The sequence below is a fragment of the Pan troglodytes genome, chromosome 22, assembly GCF_028858775.2.
Source record: "Pan troglodytes isolate AG18354 chromosome 22, NHGRI_mPanTro3-v2.0_pri, whole genome shotgun sequence".
In the NCBI taxonomy this organism is placed as follows: domain Eukaryota; kingdom Metazoa; phylum Chordata; class Mammalia; order Primates; family Hominidae; genus Pan; species Pan troglodytes.
The window spans coordinates 37,418,451-37,437,174 of record NC_072420.2 but is presented as its reverse complement, the minus strand read 5'-3'; the positions used below and the strand labels follow the sequence as shown (position 1 = coordinate 37,437,174).

The 18,724-nt window shown below is 49.4% G+C and overlaps 1 protein-coding gene across 5 annotated transcripts in view; it reads right to left on the bottom strand.

The window, feature by feature from the left end:
- The window catches only part of SIM2 (SIM bHLH transcription factor 2), a 48,853-nt gene that overhangs the window by 14,123 nt on the left and 16,006 nt on the right, over positions 1-18,724 (bottom strand). For all 5 annotated transcript variants that reach the window (XM_001169453.8, XM_063803481.1, XM_063803479.1 and 2 more), the window contains 4 exons: positions 14,531-14,639; positions 11,330-11,415; positions 8,143-8,342; positions 3,314-3,420 (listed from right to left, as the gene is read on the bottom strand). In XM_001169453.8, coding sequence (XP_001169453.1) covers positions 3,314-3,420; positions 8,143-8,342; positions 11,330-11,415; positions 14,531-14,639 — 502 coding nt within the window. The remainder of the gene's footprint in view (positions 1-3,313; positions 3,421-8,142; positions 8,343-11,329; positions 11,416-14,530; positions 14,640-18,724) is intronic.

Sequence of the window (18,724 nt, the reverse complement as noted above, 5' to 3'; positions counted from 1 at the left end):
GAGTCACAGGACAGTAGCAATCACTGTCAAACTTGCTATTTTCTGTTTTCTTTGAATTACCAATTCTGGCTCATTTGGAAAAGAAAGCCATGCCCTGTCTAATTTCTAAACACGCCTACCTTTTTGAGCCTGTGCCTACCTGCCCTTTCAGAGTCCCCTTGGACAACTTCAATATCTGGAAACTTCCTGTGAGATAAAGTGGCTTCATCATATAAACCACAGGAGACCCCTCAAATAAAATCACCCTGTGGGTCTGGTGAGCCAGGCAAGCTCAGGAGGGCTGGGATCCTACAGAACAGCCACCAGCCCACATCTCCAAGGTTAAGCCCCGTGGTGTGGTGTGGTGGTGACGGCTGACAGCACGACAGCCAATGGGCTGGACTTTGGTCCTGCCCCAGCTCCACTGCTGCCCTTGGGCAAGTGTCCCTGAGTCTCACCCTGATCACCTGGGAAAAGGGCACGAGAGGGACACAGCTCCCCAAACTGCCCGCAGGTCAGAGTCTATAAGTGAAAGCATCTACCCATGATGGACACAGAGGAGGCACTGACTGAGCATCACTGTGGCCTTCATGACTGTTCCAAAGCAAATGGGGAAAAAAATCCCTGCTTCGGGCCGGGCGCAGTGGCTCAAGCCTGTAATCCCAGCACTATGGGAGGCCGAGGCGGGCGGATTACGAGGTCAGGAGATTGAGACCATCCTGGCTAACATGGTGAAATCCCGTCTCTACTAAAAATACAAAAAAAATTAGCCAGGTTTGCTGGCGGGCGCCTGTAGTCCCAGCTACTTGGGAGGCTGAGGCAGGGGAATGGCATGAACCCGGGAAGAGGAGCTTGCAGTGAGCTGAGATCGCGCCACTGTACTCCAGCTTGGGTGACAGAGCAAGACTCTGAAAAAAAAAATCCCTGCTTCCTGGGTTAGCCAGGCAGTGTGACATAAAAGACATGGTATTTAAAAAGAAGACTTTTGTCTAGTTGCAGTGGCTCACGCCTGTAGTCCCACTTGAGGTCAGGAGTTCAAGACCGGCCTGCTCAACATGGCGAAACCCTGTCTGTACTAAAACTAAAAAAATTAGCCAGGCGTGGTGGTGGGCACCTGTAATCCCAGCTACTTGGGAGGCTGAGACACGAGAATTGCTTGAACCCAGGAGGCAGAGGCTACAGTGAGCTGAGATCATGCCACTGCACTCCAGCCTGGGCAACAGAGCGAGACTCCATCTCATTAAAAAAAAAAGAGAGAGATTTTTGATTCCCTCAGTTTTGTCTCTGTGCTTAGAGGCCTAATTTCCTGCCTTTCAGCCCGCTGTGAAGAGCAAGTCTTCTCTTGCTGTAATTCAGGGGTATGCTTTAAACTCCCCAGCATTCTCCTGCCTCCATGGAAGGGGGCTCCAGACCCCCCAGGGCTGGGGCTTTCCCTTAGAGCAGTTGGTCAGCCCCTCCGCCCCAACAGTGGCAGGGGGAGCGTGTGGAGGTATGAGCCCTCACCTTCGCTCTCCAAGCCCCAGACTGTTCTAGGGCACAGCACGGCTCTATGCCCTCGAGGCAAATGCCTCTCCCGTCTCCCAACTGCTCTTGCTACTGCAGAGCCCCTCCACTCTGCTCTTCACACCCGCCTGATCAAGTCTCCTGGATATCTGATTCTAGAATTGACACACCATACCCAGTTTGCACAAGAAAACTTTCTAGCTCCCATATTAGTGACACCGACGGAGAAGTTCCATCCGAACACTAAGCAGTTGCTTCTCTACCAAGCTTGGTCTCCAGAATGACAGAGATGGTTATGAGATCATGATTTGGTCTTTAACAAAAGACACAAAAGGGTTGTTCACACCTCCAAGTCTCCACATGAGTCAAGGAGCAAGGAAGAAGCCGTCTGTGCCTGCTCAGCCATAAGTCCTGGTTGTCACGGGTTTCTGTCCATAGAGACTTGGGGAGGGAACAGCAACAGCGACACCCTGGGAGTATCGAGTTCCCGGGTCCCAGTCCACACGGAGCCCAGCACACCACACATCTGTGGACCTAGCGGCCTGTGGGCCTGCCGTCCCCCTCCCACTCGACACTGGCAACCTGTCCTCTAACGTCCCTGAGCCAACAGAAGGCAGAGCAAGAACAGAGGACATGCCATCTGGGCCACACTGCAGAAGACCCAGCTCCTCTAACTCTCTGCACCCCATTATAAAGCACCCCCGACTGGCCATGGGCGTGGCAGGGCTGGACAGCAGGAGGATGAGGCATTCCACTCCGTCCAAATTAGTCTTTGCCTCCATTTGGATTCTGAAAGTGTGTGGCTGGGTGCGGTGGCTCACGCCTGTAATCCCAGCACTTTGGGAGGCAGAGACAAATGGATCACCTGAGGTCAGGATTTCGAGATCAGCCTGGCCAACATGGTGAAACCCTGTCTCTACTAAAAATACAAAGATTAGCCAGGCGTGGTGGCATGCACCTGTAATCCCAGCTACTTGGGAGGCTGAGGCAGGAGAATTGCTTGAACCCAGGAGGTGGAGGTTGCAGTGAGCCGAGTTCATGCCACTGCACTCCAGCCTGGGCAACAGAACAAGACTCTGTCTCAAAAAGTTTTTTTTTTTTAATTTTAAAAAAGTAGAAGAAAAGTGTCACTTCTTTAAATATTTCAGTGACTAGAGCATCCCCCTCTATATCCTGATGTTCCCAAACCGCCTCCGTTGGCAAATCAAATTGGTGTTTGTTCACCCCGTCCCAAGATGACCTCTCCCATCGTGGAACGGTGGCCTCCCTGGGCTTCCCCTAGCTGGCTGGGGTATAGCAGTCGGAGGCAGGGCTCTGCATGGGTTCAGCTTCCAACTCCGCTACCATCCAGCTGTATGAAGGTGGGCAAGCGGCTTAACCTATCTGGACCTCAGCATCCTCACTGGTAAAATGAGGATCATGACAGTGAGACCCTCCCTCACTGGGCTGGTAATATATTTAGTCACTTAAACTTAGTGCCCGACGGCAGTAAGAGCTCCATAACTAGCAGTCTTCCACTGTTGCTGTTATTCGCAAATGGTGTCCAGATCACAGAGTTTAGGTTCCACATCCACAATCTAGAATCCAGGCAACTTCCTGATCCTACACCTGCTAGAGTCTCCCTGAAAGGGTGCGCGTGGCTGCTTGAGAACCGACAACAGGCAGCCGTACTTAATCACGGGGTGGAGGAAGCCACACTTGAGGCTTGAGATTCAAGTGTGTATCATGGATGATTATTGCACCAACAAAAGGGACACGTCCCCCGGCTCTGTCCTCAGCGCCTCCTCCCTGACCAGCTACCTCCCGTGGCTGGGGTGAGCGTGCTACTCACGGAGGTGGTGTGCGTAGCGGAGGTGGAACACGTCGCAGCCGTGCACGTGATGGTATAGGGTCTTCTCGATCAGGTCCTGCGGCTCGTACCCCGTCACCTCGGTCACCCTGTGGGGGCATGGCAGCTCAGTGAGTTACACCACTCTGCAGACTGCCTTTCATTTAAACTAATATTGGTTTTGCCAACTAATCAAGTGCTAAATGGCTCAGGCGGGAAATGTTGATTTTGGAAACTGAGAATGATCTTTTTTACAAGAAGCAAGTCTTTGAACTCGAGCCCGGTGCAGGATGTAGCACTATTCATGAACGGGAATGTTCTTCTGAAACCACCGGCTAAGAGAATGTTTGGAATGGCTTAAAATTGTAGCCTTTTTCGAAGTTCAGCTTATCGGGGAATGCTTACAAGTGGACTTTGATACTGATATTGCGAGAAAGCTGCTATGGTGAGAAAGAACCCACTCTTGGAGGGCTTCGGGGGGACAGTCCTGTGCGAATGTTTTTTATAAATTGTGGTAAAATATACATAATATACAATTCACCATGGTTACCACCGCTAGTGTACAATTCAGTGGTATTTGGTGCACTCACAGTGTTGTGTAACAGGCATCACTGCCCCCGTCCAGAGCTTTCCATGATCCCAAACACTCTGTCCCCATTAAACACCAGCTCCCCACTGTCCCCTGCCCAGCCCCCAGTAGCCTCCCTTGTACTTTCTGTCTCTAGGAATTTTTCTCTTCGAGAAAGTTCATATCCGTGCAATGGCACACCATGTGGCTTTTGGTGTGTGGCTTTTTTCACTCAGCATGATGTTTCCAAGGCTATCCATGCTGCGGCATGTGTCTGAACTTCATTCCTTCTTAGGACTGAATACGTTTCTGTTTTATGTAGACACCACATTTGGTTCCTCCATCCCTCTGTCTGTGGACAGTTGTTTGCACATCTTGGCTACTGCGGGTGTGAGTGTTTAAACCTCTGTTGCACGCTAGACACTGTTGATTGGCACAGATGGTCTCAGGATGCTGCCGCTGGGTGATTCCCACTATTGGGAATTACGGAATAACTGGGGACCTTTAGGCTCCTATGAGGGGAGGATTGGTTCAGACCCCCAAGAAGACAGGATAATGCCCTAAGATATTATGACTAAAAGGAAAGCCTTAAGCTCTCTAGAGAAATGGAAGCATTTTCCTGGGGCTTATGTGACACAACCCCTTTGTGTTCTCATCTAGCCCCGGGCATATTAATTTCCCACTTCGGCTCTTTGAAGAAAAGTGGCTCTCAGTACCCAAGACCACATCATCACCCGCATCAGGATCGCTCTGGCCGTAGGTGGAAGTTGCACGTGGCAACGATGGTTTCCCAGGCTTTGGGCAATGGGGCCGGGCACCATGTCCTCGAAGGTCCTCAACATCTTGGTGATAGATTTTCAAGAACAGATGAAAGAGAGAGGGATGAAGGGAGTCCAAGGCAGGCGAGGCTATGGTGCAGTCAGTCCTGGGGGCCGGGTGAGGTCGGGGAAAGAGGGAGGGCTGGGGCTGGGGGCCCTCCTTGCTAGGATAGGAGACGTTAGCTGTAAATTAAACTGAGAAACTTGACCTCACTTTCATTCTTTAACCCGCTTCCCTTTCTGTTAAGATCTGCTCAAGCTTTGGGTCGTAAATCTCGGAGAGCCTCATGTTTCCCTGGAATTGTTCCCTGTTTGGTGTACTCATTTCCATGGTGTCCTTCTAGGGTAGGAAGGAGACAGGGCTTGCAGTGGTGGGGGGGAGGGATGCGGGGAGGGGGCCTTGTAGAGCCCAGAGCCATTGGGGGCTCAGGGGACTTGCCTAAGGGCCACCTAGAACTTCAAGCCCCATCAGAATCTAACTCTGTGTGGCAGGAAAATTGAGCCGTCTGTTTTCCCCCAAAAAGAAAACCAGGCATCTCTACCGTGTGGGGATGAAAGAGGCTTCCCAGACCCTTTGGATGCAAAGTTACAGAACAACGGCCCCAAACGTGTAAATGAATCAGAAACACATGTATTAAGTTTCTCATCAAAGTACACACTGGCTTTAAAAATTAAAGGGAAATGGAGGGGTTTGGCAGGGTGCCCTCCCGGTTTTTTCCAAGCCTCTAGTGTCTGAAGACCTGTCAGAGGAATCTGCCAAACCCCAAACATCGCTGTGTTCACCCATCCTTAGCAAAAGCATCAGCTCCAGTTTCAAAGAGAAATACCACAAAACCCTGACGAACCCAATTTCAGGTTACGGCGAGTTCAGTTGTGTCTGGGATTGTGCGGGGTGTGGTGCCAGACAGGCCCATGACCACCCTCGCTCCTGTGACTTGGGGCCGCTGGACTTCGGGCAAAGCCCTCACCTGGCTCCTGGGGTTTGGACTCAGAAGGGACATCTCCCAGCCTGCTTGGCCACTCTGCTGTCCTCCCAGGGCTGGGCCAGCCCAGGCCCCATCCCCTTGGTCACAGACTGACTGTGGTGACTGGGAAGGTCTCTGCAGCATTCTTCTGACCCCTTTCAGCCCTCCCATGTGACTGCAGCTCAGAAAAGGCCTCAAGGCTTTGCTAGAAGTTTCCTGATATGGCAGGAACAACCAGAGATCTGGGAGAGGCAGGATGTCTCCTTCAAGACCACCAGCCTTCTTTTCTGTTCACTCCAGGGGTGCAGCCCCCACACCCTGAGACGCGGGAGCCCCCTCTGGCGCTGCAAAGCCCCATCCAGGCCCTGTCCAGGCCTCCTTTAGGCACAACCTCCTCTACCCTCGGCTGCCTTTCCAGGCAATGTGGATTGAACGGCTTGAAAAGCCCTCAGGTCTCTCCTCTGGGGAGACCACTTCTTTCCTGTTCTCCAGAATTCATCAGTCTCAGGGGTTTCCTAGAAGGCCCAGAGGAAAACTAGGAGACGAAACAAGGGGGAAACCAGTTGGATCCTCCTAGATGTCTCTGATAATGACCTTGGGCAGCTGATGTCCTTCCAGCCACCTCTCAGAAGTGGCTCCCAAGTCAGAAAAGAGGGAGCAGAGGGGTCCACCCCGGCTGGGGCAGCTCGGCTGCCTTCTCTCCCTGCAGCGCCTCCCTCTGCATGGCAGGAAAATGGCATTTGTCGCTCTTGGCCGTCCCCAGAGGTGCTGGCAGCTTTCCCCAAAGAGCGCTGCTTCCTGTCTGCTTGGAGTTTCTGGGAAGATGCTGGTGACCCTGACACACTCACCCTGCTTCTGAGTGGTCCTGAAGGGCGTTGACAAGGAGCCAAACTGACTCCTGTCTTTATCTCTCGCCCCTAACCAGGAAGATCTGTTTTTTCTCTATAGAGCATCAATAAATGGTTAAAATGATCAATTTTATGTGATGTGTATTTTACCACAACTTTAAAAAGTGAAAAAGAAAAGAAAACAGTAAATCCTGGCTTCTGGACATACAGAAAGCAAAATGTATCTCTCCTCCCCCCGCCAAAGACTCATCGCACACACACACCCCACGCCAGGAGCGGGGTCTCTGATGGCTTATTCCCGACTGCACAGCCGAGGAACCTGCCTGCCAAGAGCTAAAGTGGCCTTGCAGGTAAGAGAGGCTTCACTGTTTCCAATGCTTCCGTCTATTATCTAATCTCATCTTTCCTAGCAGTGAGTGGGCAGGCTGCGCTGCTGTTTTACAAATAAGAACACGGAAGAGGCCTGACTAGCACGTGGCCTCAAGACTTGGGAGGGGTTTGATGGTTCCACAGAGTGGACGTGTGTCAAAGCATCACATTGTACCCCACAAACACCACAAAACCCTGAAAACCAAACACAGTTAGCGTTTGTCACTTAAAAATTCAATTCAGTTTTAGGCTGGGCACAGTGGTTCACTCCTGGAATCCCAGCACTTTGGAAGGCTGAGGCTGGCGGATCACCTGAGGTCAGGAGTTCAAGACTAGCCTGGCCAACATAGTGAAACCCCATCTCTACTAAAAATATAAAAATTAACTGGGCATGGTGGTGGGTGCCTGGAATCCCAGCTACTTGGGAGGCTGAGGCAGAATCGCTTGAACCTGTGAGGCAGAGGTTGCAGTGAGCTGAGATTGCACCATTGCACTCCAGCCTGGGCAAAAGAGCGGAACTCTGTCTCCAAAAAATTAATTAATTAAAATTAAAATTCACTTCAATTTTAAAAAACTTAGACTTTAACTGCAGACCCAGTTAAAAAACTGGGACTGCAGCCGGTTCTAGGGGAGAGTGAAGGCCACTCCAGCACGGGTCTGGAGAGAGGTCCTCCCCAAGGCCAGGGGAAATGACCTCATCCAATCCCCTCCTCCCAGCCCAGAGGTAGACAGGGCACCCATGAGCTGTGGGAAGAGCATCCCCCAGGGTAGATAGCGTCTCTGCTCCCAGCCTCAGCCCTGTGGTGGCTTCACACCAGCCTGAGTGCCAAGGCCCCCCACACACCGCACTCAGGGTGGAAACTTTCTGTTTGTTCTAAAGTCCTCCTTGGACACAGGAGGCAGAGCTCTGACATCATGGCCTTCAAAAAAGCCCAACCTTTGCTCACAGCACATGTTTTCATTTCAAACTCTAGTGATTCAAATAAGTAAATAAAATAAAACAAGTAATCAATAAGTAAATAAAATAAGTAATCAATAAGTAAATAAAATAAGTAAATCAATAAGTAAATAAAATAAAACAAGTCCTTGAGTCCTAAGGCTGACATATGTTCTTTCAGTTCATAAATTGGTTTTGCTTAATCCACATTCCTATTATGACTTATTCCTTGTTATGATTTGGCCAAGATGGCAGCTTTCAGGGGCCCATTTCCACCACCGGTGTCTTCCAGAAGGCCACAGCCACTGTGGCAGGTGCCGAACTCACCTGGAATCCAGGAATATCAGCTTCAGGTCGAGGCTGGCCCTGAACATGAACATGTTACTGTACAGCTTGATCTCGGTGATGGCACTGGGTGGCAGCGACTGGCCCACGGCCACCAGCCCCACAATCTGGTAGCAGGAGTCGTACAGGGACATGTCCAGCATATACTGCCTGATCTTCAAGTAGCCACTGCAGTGGATGACCTGGGAGTGGAGAGGGCAGGGTCAGCCACTGGCCGCTGGGGTTGGGCTGGAGCCCACTCCTCCTGGCTCATTTTCTCAAACGTGCTGGAATATCTCCCAGCCCAGCCTCTACTCCGCTGTGCGGCCCAATGTGCTGACAGGCACCGGTTCATTGCTTAGGAGAAGTGGAGAGCTGTGCTTCTTAGGAAACAACATAATAGCTGGAAGCAGTGGCTCAGTCTTGCCATCTCAGCACTTTGGGAGGCCGAGGTCGGGGGATTGCTTGAGTCCAGGAGTTCGAGACCAGCCTTGGTGACATGGCAAAACCCCTTCTCTACAAAAAATACAAAAATTATCCGGGCATGGTGGTGCATGCCTATAGTCTCCAGCTACTTGGGAGGCTGAGGTGGGAGGATCACTTGAGCCCTGGAGGCAGGGGTTGCAGTGAGCCGAGATTGTGCCACTGCACTCCAGCCAGGGTAACAAAACAAACTCACAAGACAACAAAAAATATCATAATAAAATATAAGGGTTGTCTTATCCAATTGACTGTACTGTAAGTAACTACAAATTAGGGCTCTGTCATATATGATGGATATATACATATGAGCTCACTGCCAAGCTGTGAGTAGGTAACACAATAAAGGCATCTGGGGGAGGCCAACCATTTGTTCCACAGTGCTCGCATCACTGACGATGCTGCTTACCACTTTCCAATGGGATTGAACTTGGCATCTGTATCACTCGACATGCTGTACCAGTAAATAAACAATTCTTTCCATAGATTTTTTTTTAGACAAGGTCTCACTGTCATTCGGGCTGGAGTGCAGTAGTGCAATCAGGCTCACTGCAGCCTTGACCTCCCAGGCTCAAGTGATCCTCCCACCTTAGCCTCCTGAGTAGCTGGGACCACAGGCATGTGCCACCGTGCCTGGCTAATTTTAAAAAAATTTTTTTGTAGAGACAAGGTCTCATTATGTTGCCCAGACTGGTCTCGAACTCCTGGGCTCAAGCAATCCTCCCACATTAGCCTTCCAAAGTACTGGAATTACAGGCATGAATCACCGTACCCTGCCCCAGTACAATTTTTTGAAGTCTTCATTTTTAATGTATTTTTATTTCCTTTATTTATAATTCAAGATTTTATTTCCTCGTAATAATAAGCCAGAGTGGCCCTACAGAAGCCCTTCCAATTGCTATAGCCAAAAGCCATACAGATGAGAATGCAGTGTTTCAGTGTCAAACAGAAACATCTGTACAGCCTCGAGCCTCACTACTGGAAGCATTTATTCAAGCTGCAGTCTGTGAAATCTTGACAGGATCATTATCATCATGACAACAGTGAAGAATCTTAGCCTTAAGTTCTCTGTTCCAAAACTCTTCCTCCAGGATTTCTGAATGCATTCATCGTCTTTAGGGCTAAAACAAATCTTAAAATCCTTCCAGTCTATTCTCCCATTTTACTAATGAGGAAACCAAGAACAAGATGGTGTTGTGTATTGCTTAAGATTGGACAGCGGACAGTTAATAAGTGGCAAAAAAAGTCAAGACCCAAGTCCCATCCAGGCGCGGTGGCTCCTGTCTGTAATCCTGACACTTTGGGAGGCCAAGGCAGGAGGATTGACTGAGGCTAGGGACTCAAGACCAGCCTGGAAACACAGCAAGACCCCATCTCCACAAAAATTTTTAAAAATTAGCTGGGTGTGGTGGTGTGCGCCTGTGGCCCCAGCTACACAGAAGGCTGAGGTGGGAGGATCATTTGAACCCAGGAGTTTGAGGCTCCGGTGAGCTGTGATTGCACCACTGGACTCCAGCCTGGGTGACAGAGCAAGACCCTGTCCCTTAACAAAAAGACCCAAGTGCCCTGAAGAATGTCCGTTGGCTCCCGGGGCCCCACCGTGGCCCAAAGAGGCTTAGTATCCGGGACAAAAAGGAAGAAACATGTCCCCCAAACTGTAACAGCACAGTGAGATATAGGTCAAAGGAGGAGCTCAGAGTGGGGTCAAAGAGGGGAGCTGGGGTGGGGCCTTCCAGAAAGAGAGGACAAAGGCACAAAAGTGCCCTTTCCTCTCACCCCATCCTCCTCCCTTCTTTTCTAAGAGGCAAATCCTCCTGGAAGAAAGTTTCTGGCAGCCTTCAGCCTCATATTGATGGGTTATGATGTCTGTCCTCTGAGGTTGGAGAGACGGCAGTGAAGATGCCTGGGAGGAGGGTAAGGAGCCCAGAGAGGGGACAAAAGTGTTGGCGGGGGGCACTCAGCACAGACTTCCCCCGACCCACTTTTCCCTGGGGGGCGGCTGACTCTCGTGCCCTAAGACATGACCTACTCCTCCATTCTGGAATTAACAAGAACAAGCGGTGGTGTCTGGCAGAGAAGTGGAGCCAGGGAGAAGCATGGGCTGGGCTCAGAGTCCCAGCTCCGCCACCAAGACCCTTCTGCCGTCCCTCCTCTGGTCCTTGACTACAAAACTGGGCCAGTGCTGCTCATTCCAATGGGCAGCTGAGATGCTTGAGGGAGTGGCCCAGGTGTGGTGCCGCAGATGAAAGCTCTGCCTCGGACCTTGGAAAGGGCGCTAGCATTATGTGGTGCACACCGTCATCGGCGGCGGGGAACTTGGTGGAGCATCCCAAGGGGAAGGGCAGTGTCCGTGCTCTGGATACCACTGCCAGCTGCACTGTGCCCAGGAGGATGGGCCTCTATAAACTCCAGAGGTGGTGGCTCCACTGGGACTGGTCCACATGGAAAGTGCCAAGGTATTAATAAAATCTGCCCTAAGCCACGCTGATTCCGGGTCTTATGCGATGAATTCCAGCCAGCCTGGAACATCCTCCTAAAACACCAGCTCTCACATGAGCCTCCAAGAGACTGTGCACCATGTTGCTGGAGAGCTCTACATTAGCGGGGATGACGAGTTTGTGCTCCCATGCCTTCCTTTCTGCAGACGCTCTTGAAAACACACATTGAAGACCCTTAGCCAGCTCCTCCCCGCACCCATGACTCCCCGTACCTTGTATCCGCTGCAGGTCAGGCCCGCGTTCCTTTTCGCCAAGACACATTTCATTCGAAGAAAGAACGACCTCTCTATCTCATACTCTGCAAGCAGGAGCAAGGTGAGGTTGGCAGCTGTCCCTCCGTGCTTCCCCCATCCTTATTCCAACCGCACCAGTGTGTTCCCAGGGCCAGATGCAGCTGCCAGAGGCCTTCTCAGTGTGCCCAGACCCTGCTCAGAGATCTTCGGCCTTGGCTGAGATCTGGGTGGGGCAGTGGAGACACCAGCCCAGTCCTGGTGTGGCTTCCTCGGCTCTAAAGGAAGGCAGCCAAACGAGGCCACCCCTGAGGCCCCTGATGGGCCCTGCAGAGCTCCACCTGCCGTCGCCCGCTCCTGGGGGCCATGGGCTCCAGGAAGGCCCAGAAGCCTCTGACCTCCCTCAGGGTAGCAGGACTTGAGTGTGTGTGACCCAAGGCTTGGCAGATCCATGCTTTCACCCTCATTTCTAGCCCCAGAAGGACCACCCCGTCTCTGTCTCTCCAGGGCTCTGCCCTTCCCACTCACTCACTTTGCTTTTGCAGGCCTCCCACGCAAATCTCTGACCTCACTATTGTCAATGCAAATGTGTCCCCTAAGGAAACACCCTCTGTTTCAGGAAGGGACACCAGCACTCTAAGACACAAATAGAGAAGGACCTCTAAGGGAGGGCGAGGTCACTCCACTCTAAATAAACAGCCTTTTGGTAGAGGTTAATACATGAATTTTTTAAGGAAGGTTACCACTAGGAATGGAAGCAAAGTCTTCCACCCTCCCTGAGGTCACTGCCCTGTGGAAGCTCAGGAATCACCTCAGAGGGCACCCCCTGCCCCAGTTGGAGAGGCTGCCATATTTTACCCACAATTCCCCCTGCAGCTGGTGTCTTTGGGCAAAAAGCTTCCCTCTAACATGGCTGCCTGCCCCAGCCATTTCCAGACAAGCACGGTGGGTGGAAGCTCAGGTCTAAAATACATCAACTGGTCATCAACTACCAAGTTCTGGGGAGAGCCCATTTCTCACAGGTTTATCATAAAACAACGGGGGTCATTTCAGACACGGAAAGTCAGCAAGGGAGCAGCTGGGGAGAAAATGGAGCAGCTGGGGAGAAAATCGAGCACTTGGGAATCTCAACCCCTGCACCCCTCGGCCGGCTGTGGAAATGAGTCAGGTGCGGCCTCAATGCTTCCAGCCCTTGTTGCTTCAGACTCAAAGGCCACAGAAACAGGGCATGAAAGGGTCTCATGATATTCCCAAGACTCATTTGCTCTCATTTATAATCCCTCTTTGGGAGGTTATGACCCAGGCAGGGTAAAATGAAACCGGGGGTAGGGGGAGAAAGCCCAGTCCCATACAGTTAACATACTGTGCAATTTTCAGGCCAGGCACGGTGGCTCACGCCTGTAATCCCAGCACTTTGGGAGGCTGAGGTGGGCAGATCGCCTGAGGTTCGAGACCAGTCTGACCAACATGGCAAAACCCTGTCTCTAATAAAAATACAAAAAAATTAGCCAGGCGTGGTGGCAGGCACCTGTAATCCCAGCTACTTGGGAGGGCTGAGGCAGGAGAATCGCTTGAACCCAGGTGGTGGAGGTTGCAGTGAGCCGAGATCACACCACTGCACTCCTTGCCTGGGTAACAAGAATGAAACTCCGACTCCAAAAAACAAAACAAAACAAAACAAAAAACCGTACTGTGCAATTTTCAAAAACAACAACAGCACTATGTTCTGCAATTCTCTGACACCTGTTGTCTTTGTCCAGCTTTAAACAACCCCAGAGTGAAAGAATTCGATTCAGGTGCGATGTTCTAGCCTAGCCCTCATTTTTTAGAAATTACCTCTTCAGAGCCATGATTCGTGTTGATGTCTGCAGACATATCATATCCAAGAATCAGACCTTAGCTACAACTAGGTGCCCCATCTCATTTCAGAAACCAACATGCCAGGCTCTCTCCTTGGTAAGGAATAATTAGACTCCAGTGACTATTTCTGGAGCTGGAACTTGCGGGCCACAGAACTGTCTGCAAGGGATTTTACAACTGTGTGTGCTATTTTGTATTCTCTCTTCCCAGCCCGAGAATGACCTCTCCCCACCAACCCCCAGAAGACAGCAATAAGAATGCAACTCATGTTTTTCCTGCAGCCAGCTACTCCATTCTCATCACCCTTAAAGCCTCTTCTTTTGCATTTTGTTCCACTGGGGTATTTTGGCCAAGCTGGGTGCCATAGTCCAAAGCACACACAAGACCCATTTGTCAAGAGGCCTGTTGGCCTCACTGGATGGTTGGAGGGAGTTAAAAGGCCAGGGCCCCTGGAATAAGTCCTTCTGTATCTTCCTAGCACTCATCGCAACTGAAATTTAAGGAGTCATTTGTGTAATGACCAGGGCTTCTTAATGATTTGTGCCACAGCACAAAACCTACAGATCCCTACTTGGAGTAACATTTTTAAATACATAAAATAAAATATATAAGATTACCAAAAAAGCAACTGTATTGGAAAATAATTATCAAAATATTTCAACACAGTGATATGGATATAAATGTGCTGCTTTATTAATACATAAATAAGAAGATTCAGTAGCAGGTCTCAGAACTCCTGAAATTTTGAAGTAGGCATGTGGGCATAAGCGATATGTTTAAACCTGCAAAACTTTCCTATGATATGGAAAACATCTGTGATTTCTATTGTTGGCAAAGCCACAGGTACTAGGGACCCCAAAATGGTTTATCATCTATCATCAGAAGCAAAGGAAATGCCAAATTTCAACTGGAGGAAACACATATGTAATTTTCCCCATGAAATGTCATGGACCACCCCCGACCCCCGAGTTTTAGGCACGGCATCTTGGTTGAGGAGAAGCTTGGTCTAGACCCGTGATGCTGTAATCCCTGGAATTCTGACCCAAGAGCACGAGGGGAGCAGGCTTGCACCACTTTTGTCCTCTACCTAGCACTCAACACGGGTTCTGGCCAACAATAGGAGCTTGATGAATATTGGCTTAAAAGACACAGGTATCAATGCAAATCCCCACGTGGTGGGTGCTGTGTGTGTATTGGAGAGACCTGGGCTGGGCAGTCCTAGTCATGCCCAGCCACTTGGCACATGTGGGAAGCAAAGCCCTGAGTTCCATTTAAGAATGTCGCCTTGCTTTTAGTCTGTTTTTTTCCCTCTGGATGGAATACCTTGGAGCAGGTGGTGGTGCAGCGGCTGGTGGGCCGTGAGGACAGCGGTCATCTCATCGTGGTCGGAAGGATGGATGTATTCATAAATACTGTTGCCCGTGAGCTCCACCTGCCGTGGAAGGGAAGGGTCAGAAATGCCACCGCCTCTCTGGGATTGGCGCAGGGGGAGGGGCAAGGTGTGTCACAGGTGCGCACCCTGCCAGGAACAGAACTTTGATCTCTGCTGACAACCCACACCTTTGCCAAACGCAGAAAGAGTTTTCTTTTCTCAACAGAGCTCAGAGCTCTGAACTGCCTCCCACACTGTCTAAAAAGGCTATGGCACTGAGGCTTGAGCTTGCAGCCAAGAGAGCCCTTAGCAGGAAGGACCAGAAAGCAAAGGGTGGAAAAGGTGGGCACCAGAGGTGGGTGGTGCTGCTGGCCTGGGCAGCATGCTTCATACAGAAGAGGGCTTGAAACAGACCAGGCCAGGGTCTCTGTCCTTCCCTTGCTGGCGATCTGAGGGGACTGGGTGACCAGAAGGCCAGCTGTCCTGTCCACATAGTGCTCCCTGTGGGAGTGTTGTCCACTCCGAGGCCGACCAGCCGTCCACGGCGGGGGAGCCACTGCGCCCGAGGAGGACATGAACTCAGACAAAGGCCCTTTCTTCGTCGGCTCTGAGCTGTGCCCCTCAGGCACTGCCAGGCCTCTCTCACATTGCCAGCAATGTGTCTCTGGCCCTCCCAGTCCGAGATGACTGTGCTAATTCTGTGGCTCCCGCCCAGGGGTGTGGCTGGGGCTGTGCGTGACCTGCGGGAGGGTCTGGGCCTGCTCCAGAGAGCCACGTTATATGGGGATTATGTCCTGGGGTTGCTGCCTCAACAGTCCGACGCTACCTATTTCCAGACACAGCCCACAGAGGACAGCACGTCCATGTCACTTTGCAGGAATGGATGGCCCCAGGAAAATACCCATCATAGTTACAATTTTTACACAGAGGTCCCTGGAGGCCCAAATTCCCGAACTTGAGAACCTTTCGAATGTTCTCTCAAACATAAGCACCAGGAGAGGATATGATAGAGTCTCAACACCTGGGCCCCCACCCACCTTAAGATGGACAGTGGCACAGAATGTTCTAGAAATGACTAGCAGAGCAGGCTTCTGAGCAGTGGTGGGTGGATCCTATTTTTAGAGCTATAATCAATAGTGCTGAGGGTGGCAGACAAGGACAGTGAGTCGGCGTACCCCAGCATTGTTCAGGGGAGGCCCAGGGGCAGTGGTAGGGCTTCCTCCACCACCAAGGGGAGTCCCAGTGCCCAGCCTGAGAAGAAACTCAAAGCATGTGGGAAACTGTCCTTGGGTGGCGAAGGGTCTTGGGTAGGTCTGGAGAATTCCTTCTTGACCCTGCCCTAAGGAGAGAGGGTAACTTAAGATAACAAAAGGAGGCTCATGGTGTGTCTTGTCCCGAGCCACCCCCTTGTTATTTTTAGGTGTGTCTTGCTGCAGGTGTCGCCGGGAGCCTGTGGCTCTCCGTCAGAGGAGAGACAACACGATTATCCGCAAAGTGGCCATCCTGACGGTGCCACCTCACGCAACAGGACAACCCAGCCAGCTGCTTAATGGAGAAGTTCTCCTGGGAGCTGCAGGTCCAGACTGGCATCTAGGCCACCAGCTTTTACTTGGGACCAAGGGGTCGTGGAGGGCTGAAGTGATTTATCGCACTCCTCTGAGCCAGTTCTTCCGATTTGTTAAGAAGAGCGAGTTGCTTTCTTATTCAGAATAAGTTTCACTTCTGGCCTGCTAAGTCATCTTGTCCCTAAAACGGCTCTCACGGTTCTATGTTTTACATTATTCATGGAATGTTTCCTTCCAATATTATGCAAACACAGCAACAGAGAGAATCCTATTAGAGGCATCCTTCCTACCCTCTACTTAACACCCACTTCCCAAGCCTGGCACTTTCTCAACAGATCTCCCAGACGGACATTCGCCTCCCTGAAAAGTTTATTACAGGATTTCATTTAAGAAAAATAATAAAACTAAATATTCTTCTTTCGAGTCATTCCTGTTAATCCTTAAAAAGTTTAAATAAACTGGCAACAGGTAAGCCAGCCATTTGGGACAGGACCATTTCCTTTTTTCCTCAGGGTGGCAATGACTATGCCCTGGGAAGGCCTGTCCAGGTGCAGAGTGACAGAAGCTAAAAACTAAGAGAGTTGGCTTAAGAAAATATATATTGACACTTTGGTAGGCCGAGGCAGGCGGATCACCTGAGGTCAGGAGTTCAAGACCAGCCTGGCCAACATGGTGAAATCATGTCATACTAAAAATACAAAAATTAGCCGGGCGTGGTGGCATGCGGCTGTGATCCCAGCTACAAGGGAGGCCGAGGCAGGAGAATCGTTTGAACCCGGGAGGTGCAGTTTGCAGTAAGCCGACATCGCACCACTGCAGTCCAGCCTGGGCAACAGAGCAAGACTCTGTCTCAAAAAAAAAAAAAAAAAAAAAAAAAAAAAATATATATATATATATATATATATATATATAGTGACTCACAATTTCAACAGTTTATTTTAAAAATGAAAAAATAACAAAATAGAGAAATGTTATATTGGCCTACCGTTTCTCCCTTCCCCATGTTTTTAGGGAAAAAGAATAATTCTGGTTTGCTCGAAGTTCTTCTCTGGAAAAAAGTGACTGATGCGTTTTCGGGAAACATCTTTACCTCCTTGCAGAAAGACCTTCCATCTGTGCTTATTAAGGGTTAGATTTCCGTTTTAATCCCAAAGTAGGTTCTTATGTTTTCAGAGTTCCCGTTCTCAATCCATGCGTTTGAAGAATGAGAAGGGTGAGGTTGCACAGATGAAAGGCTTGGTTTTCTGAAGGCTCGAGTCTGTGACAAAACGAACGGGAAAACTCCAGAGCTGTCTAGGAAGTGAAACAGCCTTCAAATAACGGAAATGTCTTTACAGAACAAATTTTGGAATGATAAAACAGTCCTGACCTTAAGTCAAAATTATGGTTGACATGGTGTTTCCTGTATTTACGTATCTATCCACGCTTTTGAACACTGAGAGAAATGTGACTACCTCACAAAAAAAAAAAAAAAAAAAAAAAAAAAAAATTATGGTTGTCGCTATAAAACTCCCTGGGTCTCATACATCAGCCTTATCAAAACAGGCCTTCCATGTGATATTTTAGTATTTGCAAAACCCTGCTAACTACAAAATGGATAGCTTTCCTACTAAGAGCTTTTTTATGTTTTGCTGAATAGCTTTTCTTCTTGCCAAGAAAACTACACATGATAAATACAGCACTAAATGCATATATTCTGTGTGGAAGGGCAGAGTTGCTTGGCACTCTGAAAATGCACGTTACTCTGGGGTGTTTTGCTGAGTATGGTAAATTAAGGATTTTAAAACAAGATGGTTTGGGTTTCAGGGTTCAAGTTATGTCAACAAACATAATTATGTTGTCTTTTGTCTTTATTTCAAAAGTGAAAGGATTAGGTCTTGTACCTCCAAACAACATCATCGATATGTTTATGGTTGTTTCTGGCCACAATCTCAAATAAGACATTCTTTTATGTGTCTCATAAACAGCTATTTCTTACATACGTATATTTATTTGAACATGTATACTAGTTACCTAGATGCTAGATAACTGTGTGAAATGTTGGTGAGGAAACTTAACCCCAGGATACTTAAAAATGTATACAGCAGCTACATTTTTACATGGGGATTTTTTTTCCTCCTCCCTAAATAAAAGTAAAATAATTGCATTAACCAAAACAGCACATGGAACTAAATCATTTAGTAAACACGCATGGAAAAAGATTGCTTCCCCAACTCTACCTCATCCACGTAGATAGAAACTTGTCTAGATGCTTTGTGTGTGGACACGTGTGTGAGTGTGCCCACCAGTGGGAGTTTTCAGGCTGAAAGCCTGCCTCTCTACTGCCTAACACTTGGACCCTGGGCTGAGGAGACAACTGGCATTTTATAGTTGTCTCTGTCATTGTTTTAGTACCAAAGTTTGGCAGCAACAATCTCTTGTTTACTAGTGTAAACAAACAAAAAAAAACTAAAAAGCTCTGCCATACGAAGCAGATTTATTTCAACACTTGTTCAAATAAGGCTTAATAAAAGACTTGGAATGGGGATGGGCTTATAACCCATAAAGAATCATTTCCATACCCTCAAATAAAGAATTTGG